Source organism: Pipistrellus hanaki, assembly GCF_964339955.1.
Source record: "Pipistrellus hanaki genome assembly, chromosome: 11".
Classification (NCBI taxonomy): Eukaryota; Metazoa; Chordata; class Mammalia; order Chiroptera; family Vespertilionidae; genus Pipistrellus; species Pipistrellus hanaki.
In genome coordinates this window covers 45,037,905-45,059,012 of record NC_140513.1, presented here as the reverse complement: position 1 = coordinate 45,059,012, position 21,108 = coordinate 45,037,905, and the positions used below count along the sequence as shown (strand labels likewise).

Sequence of the window (21,108 nt, the reverse complement as noted above, 5' to 3'; positions counted from 1 at the left end):
GCAAGCAAGAAATGAATAGACAATTCATCTGAGGATCTGATAAGAAAGCTCTGTTTGCCAAAAAACACAGCTTAATACAAAAAATCTACACATCGCCCGCCCGCAGAGAACCAGAGCCACAAAAAATCTACACATGTCAACTTTGTCATTCCTTTTTTAACTTAAAAATTTTATGATTACCCACTCCAAAAAAATGTAAAACATGAAGTATTTATTTACCCTTAGGTTGTACATGTAGGTATTAAAAAATTGTGCTGAATTGCTTAAGATTTATGCTATTTGGTAACTTTGAACTATATAACAAAAATCTTCCTGATAATTTTTAGATTAAGTTGCATATGCTCCAAAATTGAAAATTCTTCCCATGAACCTCAACATACATTATTAAGCTCAGGTACAGAGAATAAAAAAATCAGTATCAAAGAGATCTAAAATAAATTTAAAACTATGTAAGTACTGCCTCAGATTGTTTCTGAAAGCTGGAGGCACTGGATGAAAAGATTTAAAGGATCAAGTTTTGACTGACTTCTAAAAATGATACTTTAGCCTTAGCTGGTTTGGCTCAGTGGATAGAGCTTTGGCTTGAGGACTGAAGGGTCCTGGGTTCGATTCCAGTCAAGGGCACATGCCAGGCGTTTTGGGCTCAATCCCCAATAGGGAGCATGCAGGAGGCAGCCAATCCACGAGTCTCACTCATCACTGATGTTTCTATCTCCCTCTCCCTTCCTCTCTGAAATCACACTATACACACACACACACACACACACACACACACACACACACACACTTTATAGGGAAATTTTTCATCATTTGTTAATGTTAGGACATTATTATTTTAAAAATCTTATAATGACTAAATATGGTGACAGATTATTACTAGACTTAACGTGGTGACCATTTCCATCCACATATGTAAAAAGGCAGTGACCATAACAGAAACGACCATTTGTGCTAGCATAAATACGTAGACACAGGTAAAATCTATGAATGAACTAAGAATGAATAAGATAAATGCTTGCCTTCACAAAGCTCGCATTGTAAGGTTAGGTCAGGGATGAGAATTCAAAATTGCCACCAGCACAAATCTCAGGTGCAGTGTCTCAGATTGGCCAGAGACACACCTGGTAGCAGACTGGAGGCATGACTGAAGGGTTGGCGCTGACATGAAATCCAGAGGAGCCAATGGCTGCCTAGGAGGCGGAGCTTTTGATGCTGACTGGCACAGAAACTGACCAATCAGAACCAAATTGGGTGAACTGTGAGGAGCCAATGGCTGGCTAAGAGGTGGAGCCTTTGGTGCTGACTGGCATAGAAACTGACCAATCAGAAACTAATCTGGGTGAACAGCAGAATGTAAGGTGGGGGCTGAGGAAGGGTTTTAAGGGCAACAGCTGTTTGATATAAGGTGTAAAAAAGCAGTTCAATTTTTTAATAACCGGTTTGGCAGCAGAGTGCATATGGCTGGCTATCAGTCCAGATATAGGGGTTATGCATTTTTGTTCGCCAAGAGCATCTCTTCCTGCTGAGAAAAGCTCCTTCCTCCCCCATTTAAGCAATCCTATCCTATATAATCTATCTATACTAATAAAAGGGTAATATGCTAATTAGGCCGGGATGAATGGCCATCTTCCAGACATCCGACTTCCTTCAGGACAAAGCCATGTTGGTGGGGGCCAAGGCAGAGGCAGATAGGGGCAGGGGAGGGCCGTTGGGGGATGACCAGGCCAGCATGGGAGGGTAATTGGGGGCATTAGGCAGATAGGCAGGTGAGTGGTTAGAAGCCGGTGGTCCTAGATTGCAAGAGGGATGTATGACCGCCGGATTAGGCCTGATCCCACAGGGATCCCAGATTGGAGAGGGACAGGCTGGGCTGAGGACACTGGTCCCCCCTAACCCCGTGCACGAATTTTGTGCACCAGGCCTCTAGTAAAGTATATAAATGTCTAATCACTATATTGTACATCTGAAACTAATACTGTTTGTCAACTATACTTAAAGTTGAAAAATAAAGGCATGTAATTATAATTTTTAAAGAATCTTTACATACTGGTCCTTCCACAAGATGAGCAAGCACTTCATCCCATAGCTTCTGGTTTTGATGATCTTCTCTGATTAGATGCTGTTGTTCAGGGGTTAATTTGAAAGCCTCAACTGCTTCTGCTGAATCTGCTTTGCACACCTTGGAGGCACTTTCACAAGCATCTAGATTAATTTAAAAATGTATCAGTAGATGTACAAGTGGTTCTAAGCAGAACTATGGAATATTAGTTAACTGGCTCCAGTAAAGTTTAGCACAAAGATAACCTGCATAAAGCAGCATCTAACTTCCTCTGGAGTGTAGAATACTATACTTGCTGCTGTTTTGGTTGTGACACTATCAAAATACAATAAAAAAAGCTCCCACCTCCACTGCCTTGCCACCACCCCTCTTCACTTTGCTTTTAATTTCTTACAAGTTTCTCAAGTTAGTCTTTTAATGTTTCTCTTTATTAGAAATTATATTATTAGGATCTATTTTCTGTAATCATTACCTACCATCATCTGGAACTGGCCTTTTGGAGGTTTCCCCTGCCTTCTTTGACTGTCCTTTAGTCTTCTTCCCTTCCTTATCCGAAGGGTAACCTACTGGATACTGATGGGGGGGAAAAAGTACAATGTAGACTTAAGCTTCACAGAGAAGGGGAATTCTAGGTCCTGGTGAGAAATTTAAAAAGGGAGAGAGGAATCTATACTTTCCCTAACTAAATGACTTTATATAAAGGAAACAGACATTTAAAAGAAACAAAATTAAAGAACAGAAGAATATTAAAATCCCAAATTCAGTGTAAAACCATGTAGTTTTGATTGTTAAGAAATTCCATTTGATAATACAGTGGTCTTAGTTACAGATCCAAAACAGGAGAGAGAAGTTTACAGGAGGTGTGACTAGGTGGCTTGAAAATTTTGAGGAAGAAAGGAAAGTGAAATCTTGATATGAAGATATGTGAAGATCAACCGCAGAGCACAATAGATGGTACTCACATAGATGGGATTACACTAAATTGTGGGGCCAATCTAAAAAACAAAACAAAACAAAAACCCACCAAAACATTAAGGGCCAAATTCTCTCTCAAAATTAGGGGAAAGGGGAATAAAAGCTTTTAGAATACTTCATACCACTAAATCATTGAATTCTTTATCAGCCAAAGATCAAATTTTAAGAAATAAATTCTACCTATTATGCTTGTATTTTACTGGCTATGTTTTTTGTTTGTTTGTGACACGCTTTGTGATAATATTCATTTTTAAAGCTCAATATCTTTCAAGCCTCATCAATGATACATTAACTCATCATAGTAGACAGGCTTATATGCTTCCACTCAGTTTTATGTCTAAACTATTTAGAACATTCTTTGATGAACAATGGATCTAAGAAAGTCTTTTAAAAATACAAAAGATTTTTAAAAATTTAGTTACAAAAAGAATTAGAGTTGACCCTTGAACAGCCCAGGTTTAGTTTGTGTGGGGGCCCACTTATATGTAAATTCTCTTCAATAAATATATTAGAAAGTTTTTTGGAGATTTTATTATATGAATTGTTATACCTCTAAATAGATATAAATTTCTTTTTCACATTATCTTTTTGTTTTATCTCTACTGTTAATAACACATATTGCCTTGTATCATGTAAGAAAATACTGATATAGGTACTGACAGATAATTCATCTTATAAACAGATGATGTAAACTCATAGTATCATTAAATATAGTATTATAAATGTATTTTCTCTTCTCAGATTTTTCTTAATATTTTCTTTTTTCTAGTTTGCTCTACTGTAAGAATATATCATAGTATACTAGAGGCCTGGTGCATGAAAGTCATCCAAGGGGCTTGGCCCTCGCAGCCCTGGCTTCATTTGAATGGCCACTTGGTCTAATTAGCATATTATGCTTTTATTATTATAGATAATACATATAACAAACAAGAAATGTGTTAACAGTCTATGTTATCAGCAAGGCTTCTGGTCAACAGTAGGTTATTAGTACTAAGATTTTGTGGAATCAAATGTTACACATGGCTTTTTGACTGTGCAGTGTTCGATGCCCCTAACCCTTATGTTGCTCAAGGGTCAACTGTAATTTGGCAGTTATTTTAGCAGCTGATGAGTCTAATTTAAACAATAAATTCTATGATTTTAAAGAAAACAAAAACAGATACAGACTTGCACTAAAAGACACACACTCACCTGCCTGGGTGGTCAGACACTTGCCCCATAGTTCAGCCCCTACACATGCAGTGTGGGCAGAGCCAGGGAAAATGATAAAGCTGGTAGTCTTTACAGAAAGCACAACAATGGGGAATGATGGCGGATGAACTCAAACCATGCTCTGAAGTCAGTGTCAGGGACAAAGTCTAGGCAGTGCAGGGGGAATGTAGCCATATTATTCACTATGTACACAAAACCAACGAAGTCTTATATGAGTTAACAGATGACATGGGCAAAGGGGAAAAAAAGGCATAACACTAAAGGAGGTGACAGAACAGAGAAGCAGCTTTGAGGGGGAAGAGAGAAAAGGGGTGAGGAAAAGTGAGAAGCAGACCACTCTAACAAGCCACCTCCCCCATTCCCTTACCAGACACATCCCCTATGCCATCTAGGATACACATCCCTTTTCAAGGCTTCCTATATCTAAAAAGTTGATGTATCCCTTTCCCTCATACTTTAAGTCAATTCCATATTGAATTGGAAATACTTTACTTTTCATTGACCAGCCCAACTTTTCCCAAGCACGTTCTTGGTCTGAAGGCAGTTTGAAACTAGGATGCTACCTTTTATTGCTTTTCCTTCTGTATATTTGCATGATCTCATTCTTATGCCTTACCATCCATTGATCAACTGCTGTGGGTTATATCCAGTGTTAAGGTATGTCAATAGTAGGGTTACATTTTTATGACTATACAAGTAGCCTAGACAAATGTAACCTAACCTGTAAACGTAGGCATAATCTCCTTGACCGTTCTATTCCTTCTGAGGTCCAAGGAGCAGGTTCATCATCATCTCTTCTTAAAAGATAACGCCAAACCAAGAATCCATGGCTTGTTGATTTCTCTGGCCAGTATTTCACCACCTAAATCATAATATTTCAGTACTAATTTGAGATTTAAAGTGTAAACTTATTCATAATGTCATCCTATTAGTGGTTTAAACTAGCCCAAACTAAATGCAACTTCAAAAGATACTTCTTTTGGTGTAGTAGCAAATAAATTAAGAATATTCAAATTATTATTTTGACCTTATTTCTTATTAAGATAGTTCCTATATAAGTATAGATTGCTATAAAATCAAAATACTAACAAGATTATGCTCATTAATAGAATTTTGCATAACAGTATATAGAAATGATGACAGTAAATGTCTCTATTTTTTAAACAAAGAATACAACCTATTTAGAATTTTTAAAGGGCTGCTTAAAAATTGATTACAATTAAACTCATTCCAAAAGCTATATAAGAATCAAGATCTACAATGGCCAAGTTATTTAAGTGGTTTTATCATAGAGAATACACTTATAAAAAGCTTAACCCCAAATATAGCCTTGTCCTTATGGTCTTGAAATTAAGTCTTAAGAGTATCAAAATTAAGGTCACTTTGTGTATCTGCTATATATCTAGAAAAAGTAGAAAAATCAACTAAGATAGTCTACTGTTTCCTCCAGCCCGCCCACAGCAGTAGTTCCCGGTGGTAACCCTGTCCTAAAAGCCCAGGAAGAATGACTAACAAGAGGTCATGCCAGATAGAGCACCTTATAAATGCCATCATATCTGTTGCCTTCTTCAGGAGCATATTTGCTGATCTTCCTCCCTTTAAAACTGCGTATCACTCTGACTGGCTTACCAGCTCTCCAATTCCGAGATTCTGCTCCAACTTTATCATCCAATGGAGCATCACAGTTTAGGGCCAATGCCCTAAAAAATAAAACAAAGTCTTTATACCAAGTAATCTTTCTCCAAGTATATAATCACATCAGTAGCTCAATTAAAAGGTGAATTATGCCTTACCTGATGGTTAAGATTCTATGATTCTTTCCATATTATTCCAGATAATAGGATTATGCTTTCCCCCACCAGCAGAGAAGACAAATCAGTTTTCTGATGTCATCCCCAAGCCAGGGGATTGGTTCTCAGATAGCCTGTAGGGTTCTTCTGAAAGTAATAACATCTGTGCCACGTATAATAGAAAACAACTAGAAATACATGGAATTTTCTTTAAATAACGTTTGTTGAGGGAAGGGAAAAGTTGGAAAACTAAAGCAAGTGATTGTTGTAATAGTTATTTTTGATATGGGAGTGAAGTAAATCACTGGAATAATGTAGAAAGAAACCCAGAAAAATACATTTGTCAACAATGTACAAATGACCTCTCTAGGTCCGCTTTCCAGATAACAAAGCTTCCTTAAAGTTTAGAAAATATTAAGAACAAGTTCAATATGAGAATATCCTTTAAAAACCTCCAGTAAGAAGATAAGTTTAAATAAAACTGAAGCATTCAAGTGTCTGTGGTAAGTCATGATAATAAAGACTTCTGACGGCTCAAGATCAGTGCATTTTACTGATGACAAATGAACAAGCAGGAAAACTAAGCTTTAGCTGATTTAGCTTAAGCTTCCTAAGTATGCGTACTCAGTAATAATTAATCAGTAAGGTTACTAGATGTTAGGTCTTTCTTGGGAGAACTTATTCCTGCCAAAAAAAAGAGAACTAGAATCTATATGAAATTAGTATTTTTGCCGAAACCGGTTTGGCTCAGTGGTAGAGCGTCGGTCTGCGGACTGAAAGGTCCCAGGTTCAATTCCGGTCAAGGGCATGTACATTGGTGTGGGCACATCCCCGTTAGGGGGTGTGCAGGAGGCAGCTGGTCGATGTTTCTCTCTCATTGACGTTTCTGGCTCTCTCTTCCTTCCTCTCTGTAAAAAATCAATAAAATATATATATATTTAAAAAAAAAAAAAAGAAATTAGTATTTTTTTTCTCTAAGACACCTACTTTCTAACTTAGGTGAAAAGAAACCACTGAGAACACATCAGGTAAAAAATACAAACACATAGCCTGACTGACGTGGCTCAGTGGTTGAGCATCAACCTATAAACCAGGAAGTCAAGCATGGTTCAATTCCCAGGCACACGCACAGGCTGTGGGTTCTCTCTCATTATTAATGTTTTTATATCTCTCTCCTTCCCCTTTCCTCTCTGAAATCAATATATTAAGTAAATAAATAAATATTAAAAAATACATACACATACAATCTGGTGTTACAAATACTTGTTCAGGATAGAGTTCTCTTTACGCATGCTCAAAAAATAGCAGATAATCTACTAAAATATATATTTAAAAAAATATATATCTTTATTGTTGAAAGTATTACAGATGTCCCCCTTTTTTTCCTACTAAAATATATCTTGATTAAAAAAAAAAACAATATCTTGATCATAGTTATATTATAAAGTTTATTGTTATTTTTTTTTATCTCAAAGGGAGATACATTTCCTCTGGGAGGTAGAGGAAAACACAGCCAATGACTAGTACATTTTTATGGGCTATCTATCTCAATACATACTTCATCTTCTTAAAGAGCTAACATAAAGATAACTACTATCTTCATGTTAATGAGTGCAATGCTTTGGTGCTGACAGGTTCCTTCAGTCATAATGACTGCCACCACTAGCTGGCATTAACTCACTTCTAGCTTCACAGAAGTACCAGGCTGTACAAGTATGTGAAAAGAGTCCAAGATGATGAAACTAACTAAAACAAGGTTCTCCCACTACTCTATCCACAGCTCAATTGGTTGTCTCTAACTGACCTGGTTACCTTGCTATCCCTAACCTTTCAGTTTCATAAAGAGCAAGAGTTTTAGAAGAAATAGGGACAAACTTCTGAAAAGCAAAAAGCAGGTATCAAACTACCTCTTAGCAGAGAAACAAAAATGAATTGGATTATATACTAGTCAGGAAAAAGTATGTTGTAGGTCAGAACTAAGGGCCTTTCACCTAGTTTTCACGCTCATACAGGTACCTTTGCCTAAAAGGTCTTTACAATGAATCATAAGGCGTACTCAGAGCTTACTGTATAAATTAACTGAATGGATATTTGAGTCTCTATAATATATCAGTCCTAAAGTGTTTTGAGTTAATATTTCATTTTCACTATCTTCCTTTTAAAACATTTTTACTACTTGTCAGTAATTTTGTAACAAGATTATAAACATGGTAAACTTATTAGGTTCTTCAAAAACTTAAAAGGATTTACTGTGTACATTTCAAGTGCAGCTAGTTATGAAAGAAGTCTCATTCAAACAAAGTAATCTATTATTACAGGGAAAATATAATTTTCAGATCTGATAACCTGGAATAGCCTTCTTCAATTTTGAGGTACATTTTAATTGACAAAAACACATAAAATCTAACTACTTGTAATATCACTCCCCCTAAAGAGCTGGTGTATTGCTGGAAGGAGACTAGCTAGGGACTGGACTCCTGCCTCAGGAATGTTTCACCAGCAAATCTGGTCTGTCTCCTCTGCTGGTTCAGTAAAATAATCCTACTGCCAGAAATAATATAGAAGGAAGACATAAAAACAGAATCTATATAACTTGGTATTCAACAAAGTCTTGAAATCATACTGGTATATTCTTTACTTCACATGGTAATCAGAAATTATGGGTACACTATATAAAACCGAGTGATTTAGACTCAAGAAAGTGAAAAATACTTTTACTTAACAACCCACAAAATACTCTTATTATATTAATATAATATAAAAAATTTAAACTTTATGAAATGATGACAAACAAATTATCAACATGACAAGTTATAAAGTAGTTGTTGCTGTATCATGGTTTGGGTTATTGAATTTATTATTACTGATATTAGCAAGCACTTATGAAAGAAAACATTTTTAAGTTACTAAATTTTCTGTTCCCATGGAAGCTAGAATATCATTATATTCCTATAAAATTAAGGACAGCATAAGGTGGCTTTTTTGTAATGCCTTACAAGCATTTAGTTTAAAAGGTTACTTTTGTCACTAAATAAACATTCTTCTAACATTTAAAAGAATCTTATTATAAATCCTAAAAACACCGAGTTTAATTCTGATGTGTTATTTAAGAGCATAAGTGTGGCTTCCAGTCCCACATTAGTGTCTCTTCTAATAAGAACTTTGTCACTTTAAAAAAAAGTGTGTGTGTGTGTGGGGGGGGGGGGGGGGGAGTGCAAAATAAATCTGTGGCCCTGGCCAGTATGGCTCAGTTGTTGGGTGCTGTCCCGTGCACCAAAGGGATTACAGACACGGATTGTGGGCTCAATCCCAGGCAGGGGGGATGCAGAAGGCATTGATGTTTCTCTCTCCCTCTCTCCTCCTCTCTCTCTAACAATCAACTTAAAAAGTTTAAAAGAGAAAAAAAAGAAGATAAATCTACGTTCAGTAGAACATAATTCTGACCTATGGGATAGTTGATAAGCCACCTTGTCCTCGATTTTACTTAAGTTATATAGGCTTCTTGCTTCCAAAGGATTCAACATGTTTTCAAATGCAAAGTACAGTTATTAAGATTGGGAAATATGTCATTTTAAAAATAATAATTTGAAGAAATAAGTTAGGATTTGAGAACAATTATATAATCAGGTAATGGGATTTTAATTTTAGATCTTTAACTTTCAACGTAAGATTCTCCTCTACAGTCTAAGTTATAAATTATAGTCTTAATTCTAAATAGTCTTTACAAACTCTAGCAATAAAGAGTACCTGTTCATATTTGTTAATGTCTGATCAGCTGATGGTGAACCAATTCTTTTATTACCAGCCAGGTTTTTACCACCACTCCCAGTGTATGTGAATTCATCACCTCGGTCCTGTAGGAGAAGATTTCTTCATCATTAAGACACCTAAACCCAAGTATAATTTCATCAATTCTTGTTTCAAAGTCAGAACACTAGTTGGGATGTTGTAAACTGACATAGTCTCCCAAGGTATCTACCAAAATAAGGCCCAATTCAAATGCAATCTTATATATAGTATACTTTTAAGTATATATTTAACCTAAACATCTCTTTTTAAAGTTACACACCTCCAAACAGAGCAATTCTCATAATATACACATAATCAAATAATCTATAGAATATTACAAAACTAGCTCTTATGGGTTGGGAATATTATTTCATTTAATTTAGTGTTATTAAAAAAATCTTATCAATATTAGCTTGGAGTACCATTTAAAAAATTCTCCATAACACATTTATTATGTATTTATTATTTATTATACCAGAGGCCCAGTGTATGAAACTTGTGCACTGTGTGTGTGTGTCCCTCAGCCTGGCCTGTGCCCCCTTGCAGTCTGGGAGCCCTGTGGGCCTAAGCCCTCAGTCGGACATCCTCAGCACTGCCGTGAAGGTGGGAGAGGCTCCCACCAGCGGTGAGCCAGGCTTCTAGCTGAGCGGGTGCTTCCCCTATGGGAGTGCACTTTCCACCAGGGGACAGTTCCTGCATTGAGCGTTTACCCCCCTGCTGGTCAGTGCACGTCATTGCGATGAGCTATTCGGTCAATTTGCATATTAACCTTTTATTATATAGGATATTTATATATATATTATTTCTGTAGATATGATTTGCCTACAATAAAAGGTCAAAAGATTGAAAATGCTTACAAAATATAACATCTCCAGATATATCTTAGTTGGCAATCTCTAAGCCTAAATTATTCTTTGCATTATTTAATAAACTTAGAAATGGCATAAGACACTTCATTAGCACTTTTTCTCCACAAATGTTTAACTAGTAAATATATTCAAAATATGGGGAAAAAAGAAAGTGATAATACCCATCTAACTTTAACTTGGTACTCATTTTTAGTTTTATAATTATAGGTTTATGTTTCATATATTTAAGACAAGTTTCTGATCCAGATCACGGAACTGTATGCATCCTTATTATATGCCCAGACTACATAAATTACTTAATTTAAAAATCAATAACTTGAGGGGGAGAGAGGAAAAAAAAATCAATAACTTTCTGACATAAAATTATATTATTTTTTCTATTTTACACCTGGGAAACTGAAGTTAGTGGAGTTAAGTAATTTGGCCAAGGTCTCACACACAAAGGTCAGAGCCCAGATCAAAACAACTTACTAATTGCTAAAAACATATGTTGAAGAGATTCCACTTTAGTTGGTTTGTTTTCTTACAGAGTCTTTATAATTTCAAGATATGTATGTCAACTACTATACAACCAGCAACTGTACTTCTGAGCATTTATCCCAGAGAATTGGAGACTTATATCAGCAAAATAACAACAAAAACCTGTACATAAATGTTAAGAGTTTTATTCATAATAAATAACCCAGATGTTCTTCTAGAGGTGAATGGTTAAACAAACTGTGGTATACCTACATCATGGACTACTACTCAGCAATAAAAAGGAATGAACTATTGATACATGCCATCGTTTGAGAATTATGCTGAGAAAAAGAAAAAAGAAAGAAAAAAAGCCATTTCCAAAGGTTACATACTATATGATTCCACTTATAGAGATTTTTGAAGAGAAAAAATTTTAGAAATGAAAAACAGATTAGTGGATACCAGGGGTTTTGAAGGGGTTGGGGGAACAGATATAGTATATGTGGCTATAAAAGGGCAACAAGAGAGATACTTGTGGTAAGGAAAATAATGTTGCATTCTGAATGTATCATGCCAATATCCTGGCTGTGATATTGTTCTATAATTTTGAAAAATGTGCCATTGAGGGAAAGTGGGTAAAGAGCACAAATATATTTATACTATTTCTAATGCTACATGTCAAACTAGTTATCCCAAAATTACAAGTTTAATTTAAAAATGAGATCTACAGGGAATGCATTTTCACTGCAATAACCAGTTAATTAAATATGGTAACTGATTACATATATATCAAAATAACACAAAGACCAAATACTGTCAAATGATTTACCCTATAACCTGTAGAGAACCATTTCGGCATAAATATTGCACTAAAAAGAGGTAGGATTCGATATACTCTAGACACAACTTCTGTATTTTACTGAATGATCAAAACCTATTCTAAAAATAAAGTATAAGGTTTTAGCATGACTTACTACTTCATCTGCAAATCCACCAGCCAGGACAAGAGAATAAGCTCCATCATTACTTCGGCCATGAATTCCACCAACATGGGGCCTATGCACACCTGCTTCACTCACCTAGAAAATAAAAAAAGTCTCAAAATACCTCTGAACATTTAGTTAACTGTTACATTTACAAAATGCTTTCACATATACCCTTTGGACCTAAAAGCCTCCAATTAAAACTGCACTGTCACCCAGAATTCTACTTTTTGCTCAATAACTTTACATCTCCCAAATATATATTCCTTAGGTACTAAACTGATGATTCCTAAAAGTGCTCAAGCTTAGAATTCTGAGTTTCAAAATAATCATTAAGTAATCATTTTTTGTCTATTGCTAATAATAGCTCAATTCAGGTAAACAAGAACTTTCTATCAGTGCTACAGATCTCTTCCCTTCTTATTTTTCGTTTTTGATTATGCCACTGTTCCCTAGCCATGTCAGAAAGGCAAAGGTCATGTTAGCCTCAATCTTCTCCTTTATTGTTCAAAACCATTTATTTGGTCACAAATACTGCTGATTCGATCTCCCAAACCTATCTTTTTCTCCTTTCATGGTTATAATACTAGTTTGAGTTGTTAATACTTAAAGACCCTGTTTCACAGCTTCCAGTTTTGTTTCTTCAAACTCAATCTACCCCCAGAAACAGAATGATCCTTTTAAGAAGCAATCTGCTTTTAATTTTCAACTGCTTAAAATATATTAAATTGTCTGATAGTCTATGGCACCCAACTTAAGTATTACACATTATCCTTTCTCAATCTGACTACTATCTTCTTATCTCCAGCTTCTCCTTCCTGGAGCCTCTATGTTTGAACCAAAACTACTCAATGTTACTCAAACATGCTACCCATTTTCTTAGTTTACTCATGCTATTTTACTTCTTCAATGCCCTACTATTTTTTCCATTTACATTCACAACTGTCTCACTAAATCGACTGTCACATCTTTGTGTACTTCAACTCCCTCAGAGAAGCACTGTAATTCATCTGCTTAACATACAACTGTTCTTAGCAGATTAAAAGGAGCTAAAATCCATGCCTGAATAGTGGACTAGGGAAAGAGGCAATATCAGCCATGAGAAGCTGGTATGGGAAATAGAACCTGGATTTAGTCCTTGGAAACACCAGGTACTTCAGAAGATAGGATCACCTGATTCCCAACCTCACCAATCCTGAAGAAAATACATCTCTTCTGAGTCTTCCCCAATTTCCTAAATGGAAAATTCACCCCTCTAGTTGCTCAGACCAACAACCTCAAAATCATCTTAGATCTTTTTAGTGGGGCTTTTAGAATTTGGAAATGAATTAGTGACAGGCACATACACACACATCAAAGCAAATTAGAAAACAACTAAAAATACAGAGTGTTTTTATTATATTTATATCTCATGATATTGTATTTATAACATTTTTTACTGTATTTACATATCCAAAGTCATAATATTATAAACCTTGAATACTGATTTAGCCAAAATTATTTTAACCATTGCAAGGATGGGAGGATAGTGTGTTTAACTATTCATTTTCTACATAAGTTAATAAAAGTAGTAATATATGAAGACAAAAGCAGTTTAAACACATTATTGGGAAATAATGTGGTAAATCCAGAAGAAAACAACTCAAATGTTAAAGTGGTTGCCTCTGATGAATAGAAAATGGGAACAAAGGGTGAGTAAAATTAAATGATGAGAAGGCTAAAATGATGAAATTAGGCTAATTTCATGATAAATGTCAAACTCTGGGGAAGAGCCTACACATTACAACAGAAAATCTTGCATTATAACAACTGAATGCCATGTGTAACTATGTAAGTTAGTGTATTTATAATCAACAGGCAATGATCGTTTTTACAATTTGAGCTATATCCAATTTTACCCTTTCCACTAAGCCAATTTTAAAAATACCTGAACTCTAAATCTCCAAGTCGATCCAACTGGAACCCCAGGAATAGGTCCATAATGATTAGAAGGAACAATGGTACATTCTTTAGTGCGACCAACACAGGCCATTCCCTACAAGTCACAGAAGAGCCATTTGAGAAATCAGTTATGTTAAACCTTTAAGTCCTTAAATCCCATACTTGTGAATATAAACCCAACTATATGATTAACAATATAAAACAATTCAAATTAAGTTCAATGAACAATTATCCTATATAATAAAAGCCTAATATGCTAAGTGTCTGACTGTTCATTCAGCCAGCTGCTATGATATACACTGACCACCAGGGGGCAGATATTCCAAGTTAGCTTGCTGCTGGGATCCAGGCAAGATGGGCCAGAACAGCCCTGGAGCCCTCCTGTGGTCCCTCCCCGGCCCCGATTGTGCACAAGGCCTCTAGGAATAATTATAAATTAGCAATTAATATCATTAAACAACATAATTATTTGTTAATATTTCTGATACTTAAAAGAGTACTATTTATACCATTACTGCTGTTATTGAAACCTTATAACTTACATTAGAGTTATTATAAATATTATGATTAGAGGGGAAAAAAAAGGGAGACTTTTTCTTTACCCTGCCCCAGTCTCTCCGGCTTTCAGTACTAGCTGATGGCATCTTTGCTTTCTTTTTACTCATCTTAAGTTTTTCACCAGCTTTTACAACTTCACTGGAATCAGTTTTACAGGAAGGACAATACCTTAAAAAAAAAAAAAAAAAAAAAAGAATTATGATAATACTATATTAAAGCCAATCTATATACTGTATATAAAAGCCCAAGCGGCTGTTACTATTAAATGACTGGTCACTATGATGCACACTGACCACCAGGGGGCAGACGCCCAATGCAGGAGCTGCCCCCTGGCGGTCAGTGTGCTCCCACAGTGGGAGCGTGGCTCAGCCAGAAGTGGGCTCAAGGCTGGTGAGCACAGCTGTGGGGGGTGGGAGCCTCTCCCGTCTCCGTGGCAGCGCTACTGGGTGGCAGTGGCAGTGGCAGCAGCGGCAGGTGCAGCGAGGCCAGGATGAACATCAGCAGAGCTGCGCCCGGCCCTGGCTGGGGGTCCTCCCCAACCACCTGCTGCTTCAGCACTGTTACACCCCTCAGGGGGATGTCCGACTGCTGGGTTTTAAGCCCAATCCCTAGATTGTGAGAGGGCACAGGCCAGGCTGAGGGACCCCACCCATGCACGAATCCATGTACCAGGCCTCTGATAACAAAATAATGGCCTTTGTAGGTCAGAATGAGTTTTAAGATGTTATAATCAGTGTATAGTATAGAGCTGGTACTTAAGTATTAAAGTTTTCAAAATATTTACATGATTTAGTCTGGTAAAAGCAACAATACAACAAAACAAAAAAGTTGTCACTCTCTTAGAGAACATAAAATATTTTAATATCATAAATTCCCAAATTTAGTTCAAAAGCCAGACACAGCTGCCCAATTCAAATAGAATCATCTTATCATTAACCCCGAGAATGGAAATTATTCACCTAGTAGATGATTCTAGACTGAACATTAAACTATGTATGCAACTCCTACATCTCCCATAAATTGGTTATTAGAATTCTCAAGCGAAAAATGTATAGTCTATTATAACAAGTATTTAAGGATGTTTATATTAGCTAAGTGCTATAAAGGAAATACATCAGTGTTGTATGTATGCTAAGAGTGATTAGAAATGCCATGTGTCTTTAGAATATAGACTTCGTATTGGAGCAGAGACAGGAGGGATTAAATATGGAGCTAGTGACCAGTTCAGAAGCTGTTGTAATAACTGAATAAAAGTATTAAGACCCTAATACATTAAGTACTTTAATATACATTATGTACTTTGGAAATCTATGTTTGGCGGTTCAAATATCTATTTCACATTAAATTTTAAACATAGTAACAACAAAAAACCCCTGATAATCATACCATTCCTCTTCAGGGACCTTATCCAAAGGTGGGTTCAGGCAGTAAATATGATAGGCCAGGTTACATTCATCACAAAGAAGCTGCATGCTTGGGTCCCGTTTTTCACCACATTCACGACAGGAGCAATCACGGCAGTTTTTATCTGGGTCTCCGCGACAAAAGTTACATTCAGGTTCATTTCTCCCTAATAAGAACACAATACAGCAAGCCTAGTCTTAAAATCATTTTTATATCTATGAATCTTCTAAAGAAAACCTCATAAAAATACTACACAGCTTTTTTTAATGACGAAAAAGGAACTATAAGGAATAATCAGAGTATGGGACTTTAATAATAAGTGCCCGAGTCTCATTTTAGATTTATGAATCAGATTTTCAGGGATGGGGCCCAGGCATGTGTCAGTAATAAGTCTAACTACACTCAATCATGGAGATAATGCACTTTTGTTTTAAAAATTTATATTGACTAAATGCATGGTTTCCCAAATGTGCACCAATCCAGTGAACTCACTAGGGTACCATAAGATATCTTACAATTTCAAGGAAAATACAATACTTTGTTGAATAAGTGGCATTTCTAACTCAGTTGATTTTTTAAATCCAATTTATCAATTGATTAAAAATTCTGGCAAGTTAAGAAGTACCATTTATTGCCCCCTCCCTATCTAAATCCAAACACCTTTTGACAAAATGTTTCCTTACAATTTTAAAATATACATAGGTACACCCAAAAAGTCTTACAGTAGTGGACATAATACCAAAAGTTAATATTAAATGTTAACCAAAAGAACAGTTGGATAGATTTTATGTCAGTTTACAAGAATTATTAATATAGAGGAAGACACATTTCAAAAAGGAAATAATTTTAAAAACCTACAAAATTATTTAAATATACAAAGATAAATTATATAGGGGAAGATGTCTAAAATGACATACACTGTTAGTGTGCACCTCCTGGGAGTTCTATATTACTTGAATTTATATAATATGTATATTTTTAAAGGAAATTTACCATATTAAAACTAATCTAGCAATATAAGGGAAATGGGGAAAAATACCTGACAAAGGGGATGGAAGAAGGAAGAGAAAAGGCTACTGATTTTAGTGCTAACTTTTTTACCAAAAGCTGCCTGTTCTTGTCAATAAAGATATTTTTGTTCCACTTCCACTAGGTAGCTTAACACCTAAGTATTGGAATACAACAAACCCAAAAGGAATGTTTAGATTTTTGGTTGGGGAGTGAGTCAATGGAAGTCTGGATGTGGCTCTGATATGGTTTCTTTACACACAAGTGCAAAGTTGTAGCTATAAAGTGATTAGTATTAAACAGAGCACACACACACACACACACACACACACACACACACACAGAGACATACTGAGTGGGAGGAAACAAAGACGTGAGAAAAACTAAGTTACATTAAGTAGGTTTACTCATCAAGTTACCTTTTTTCTTAAGATATAACCATACAAATAGTCATACAGAGTATGATTTAACACAGCGGTCACCAACCAGCAGTCTGCGGACCACTGGTGGTTCATGAGGTCCAAAAGGTTGGTGATCAATGTGTTAAGGCTCTTAATTAAAAGCTAGATATGCTATTAGAATTGCATCATTAAAAAATTAGAAGAGCTGCCCTCGCCAGTTTTGCTCAATGGATAGAGCACTGACCCACAGACTGAGAAGGGTCCTGGGTTTGATTCCAGTCAAGGGAACGTACATTGGTGGCAAACTCAATCCCCGGCCCTGGTCGGGTCATGTGCAGGAGGCAACCAATTGATGTGTCTCTTTCACATCGATGCTTCTCATTCCGTCTCTCCCCTTCCTTTCCACTCTCTCTAAAAATCAATGGAAAAAAATATCTTTGGGTGAGAAATAACAAAACAAACAAAAAATTAGAAGGGTCTAGATAGGTAACATGAAAGTCTGCTTATTGATCTATTAAAGTTCTTTTCTTATAATCTTGCACAATTAGGGTAAGAAGAGGTTAGACAGGATCTCTTGTCTTTAACAATTCTTTCCCAGAATATATTAGACACTGACAAGTGGCATAAAATCAATGGATTGCTCTCCACAAAAAATCCAGAATTAGAGTCTGAGACACTGTAATCTATTTGGAACGACAGCAATTGAATCATAAGTGAACTAGAATCTAGTCATACCTCTGTTACCAACTAGATGCATGATATTAAGCAAGTAAAATATGTACAATGAAGAGGTAGGGATACATTTTAATGATTACATAAATCTCATTTATTACCTCCCAGAAATTCAAGGATTGGTCAGCACTATTATTCTTAGGCTCTACTGGTCTAATATTGATATTTAATATTAACTTTTGGTATTATGACCATTACTATAAGACTTTTTGGGTGTACCTATGTGTATTTTAAAAATAGGTCTCATTAGTAAAAATTAATCTTGGATGGCCATAAAATTACTGAAACAGAATTTTTTTTAATAGAACCTATAGTAGAGAAAATGGCAATAAACACCAAGAAAATATTTCTGAAAAAAAAATTTATCATGTGAGAAATCCATTAGACCAAAATGGATCTTAAAACTGCCATCCACACTAATAAAAGAGAAAGATGCAAATGGACTATTCCTTCTAGACACCCACCAGCCAATCAGGAATATGCAAATTAACCCAACAAAGATGGTGGGTTAATTTGCATATATAGGCGCCAAGGGGCCAGGGTTGGGATGCTTGCATCTGACACAAGTGTTCTGCACAGCCCTAGCCGGTTGGGGCCTCTGGGCAGTGTGGGAAGGCAGAAAGACTACTAGGGGCGGAGTGAAGGCCCTGTCAGCAGCCAGGGGAAGGAAGGCCCACTCTTACACGAATCTTAGTGCATCAGGCCTCTCGTCTTAAAAATAAAATTGTACGGGCTAAGTTTTATATTTCTTTACGTTATTCCCTGGCCAATTAAAATGCCAATCACGTACAATACATGTAGTCTAAGCCCAGAAAAAAATTCATACTTAAAAACTTTCCATCTGCCAATGATAGAGGATGGGCCCCAGGTTTCTCGATCTTGTAGATTTCATTTACATATTTTATCTGGCAGTCATTTAATTTTCCTTCGGAACCCCTGTTTGAAAAAGGAAGAAAGGTTAACTTCTGCCAGCAAAATACACTCATATGCAAGCTATAATTAAAAGGCGAAAGATTTATGCGATCTGAAGAGAAACCGGAGTATGCAAACTATAATTCAAAGTCAGGTGTGAAAATTCACTGAACTTTGTCTATTTACTAATTGGGATTTTAGTTATAGTTGCTATAAAGATTTAAGGGTCATTCTTAATAAAAAAAAATCTCGAGAATTTTTTAAAAGCATCCTTTTCCATCTTTCATATTATAGATGCCCCCTTTAAAAAAAAAATTGTGCTTAATATTTAAAAATTACATTCCTAATTTTTAAGTATTAAGCATAAGCAATACATAAAGGAGGCAGATCTTAATTTTACAGAAACCATTAGGGAACCAACGGCAGCAATGCTAGAACAGTGAAGAGAGTCTTACCCCAAGAAAACAGTTGCACGAAGTTCTTTTTTGGTCCTTGAAATGGTCTTCAATTCAGTAATTTCTGCATCAAACCAATGTCCTCTATTACTAGGACTTTCTGCATTGTAATTAACCATTACCACATCACCGATATTCAGTTCATTCCATTTCAAAATGGTTCTAGCGCGTGGTCGAAGATCCTTCAAATTTACTTTTACAATACCACTTTCCGGATATCTGAGAAGACAGGAAGAGAAGAATCACAGAGCAGTGCTTATGATAACTGCCAAAGAAGACTAAAATTATATGCAACCTATAGAAAAACCTAGTCATATTATTCTTAATGGTAATTAAATAATATTTATTCATGATATTAACTGCCAGAATAAATAATTCTTGCTAAAAACTTAGTGAAACATTCTTTGCTAACTTGGGGTAGTAAAACAACAATAACACACAAGCTCTTCTTTCTCCACCTTTTCTTAACCCAAGTTTAAGAATTTTACTTTAATAGGAGTAGATGCTGACCTCTTCCTGAATTTGGAACCAGTTCCAGTTCTGCCATTTATTTTCAAATATAATAAGAACATGAACCCAGTTAATTTCTGTGACAGTCGGACATCCCCTAAGCCGGGCTCCTGGACTGCGAGAGGGCGCAGGTCTGGCTGAGGCATCTCCCCTCAAGTGCATGAATTTCGTGCACTGGGCCTCTAGTTCAAAATATAAGTGGGTTTGAATTTTTATAGTGTGAGAGAGTGTAGATTTCTTCATGGAACTTAGGCATACAATGAATGTGTTCCAAAGCTTATCTTTGGTTCAGTCTCAAGCATCTTCTCTTTTTTTAGGGTTATCTTCTAACTCTATCAAGAAGATGCTTGAGACCGAACCAAAGATAAGCTTTGGAACACATTCATTGTATGCCTAAGTTCCATGAAGAAATCTACACTCTCTCACACTATAAAAATTCAAACCCACTAAAATAAATTACTAGTTCAGAACAGAATTATATTATACAGTATATGTATATATACTCTACATAGAAATAATGTCATAAAAATGAAGTGTATTTTTCTAATTCTAGTAAAAGAGATGTTATGTCAATTGCTATGTAAAAAATAAACGTGGAAGGGGAATATAAACTACTCTTAAGTCAACTTGAAAGTGCTCAAATATTACTATTATTCTTTTCCTGGGTATCTTCATCTACACAAAAATCTTACTATATAAAGTGACGACTCAAAAGCTCTAGTCTATCTCAAAATTTCCTCTTCAGATTCATATATCCAACTACATTTCTAACACACATCTCAGAAGCATCTGAAATCCAAGTTATCCAAGATAGAATTCCCATAATCTGCTAATGCTCAGCCTTTTCTAGAGGAAATCTTTCACACTCCCAGAAACTTAGGAGTTATCCCCAATTTCTCCTAATGTTTCCATTTAGTTACTAGGTCCTTCTTATGCTATACCTTCAACACTTTTTTTTTTTTTTAAACATATTTTATTGATTTTTTACAGAGAGGAAGGGAGAGAGATAGAGAGCCAGAAATGTCGATGAGAAACATCGACCAGCTACCTC

The 21,108-nt window shown here is 35.8% G+C and overlaps 1 protein-coding gene across 2 annotated transcripts in view; it reads right to left on the bottom strand.

Annotated features, from left to right (window-relative positions):
• UHRF2 (ubiquitin like with PHD and ring finger domains 2) overlaps positions 1–21,108 on the bottom strand; it is a 49,049-nt gene that overhangs the window by 4,323 nt on the left and 23,618 nt on the right. The window contains exons 4-14 of one of the 2 annotated variants that reach the window (XM_084899589.1): positions 19,548–19,766; positions 19,007–19,116; positions 16,022–16,205; positions 14,680–14,803; positions 14,064–14,171; positions 12,128–12,232; positions 9,784–9,890; positions 5,784–5,946; positions 4,968–5,108; positions 2,536–2,632; positions 2,048–2,202 (exon numbers count right to left, since the gene is read on the bottom strand). In XM_084899589.1, the coding sequence (XP_084755715.1) occupies positions 2,048–2,202; positions 2,536–2,632; positions 4,968–5,108; positions 5,784–5,946; positions 9,784–9,890; positions 12,128–12,232; positions 14,064–14,171; positions 14,680–14,803; positions 16,022–16,205; positions 19,007–19,116; positions 19,548–19,766 (1,513 nt within the window). The remainder of the gene's footprint in view (positions 1–2,047; positions 2,203–2,535; positions 2,633–4,967; positions 5,109–5,783; positions 5,947–9,783; positions 9,891–12,127; positions 12,233–14,063; positions 14,172–14,679; positions 14,804–16,021; positions 16,206–19,006; positions 19,117–19,547; positions 19,767–21,108) is intronic. The other variant, XM_084899590.1, reaches the window with a different exon arrangement.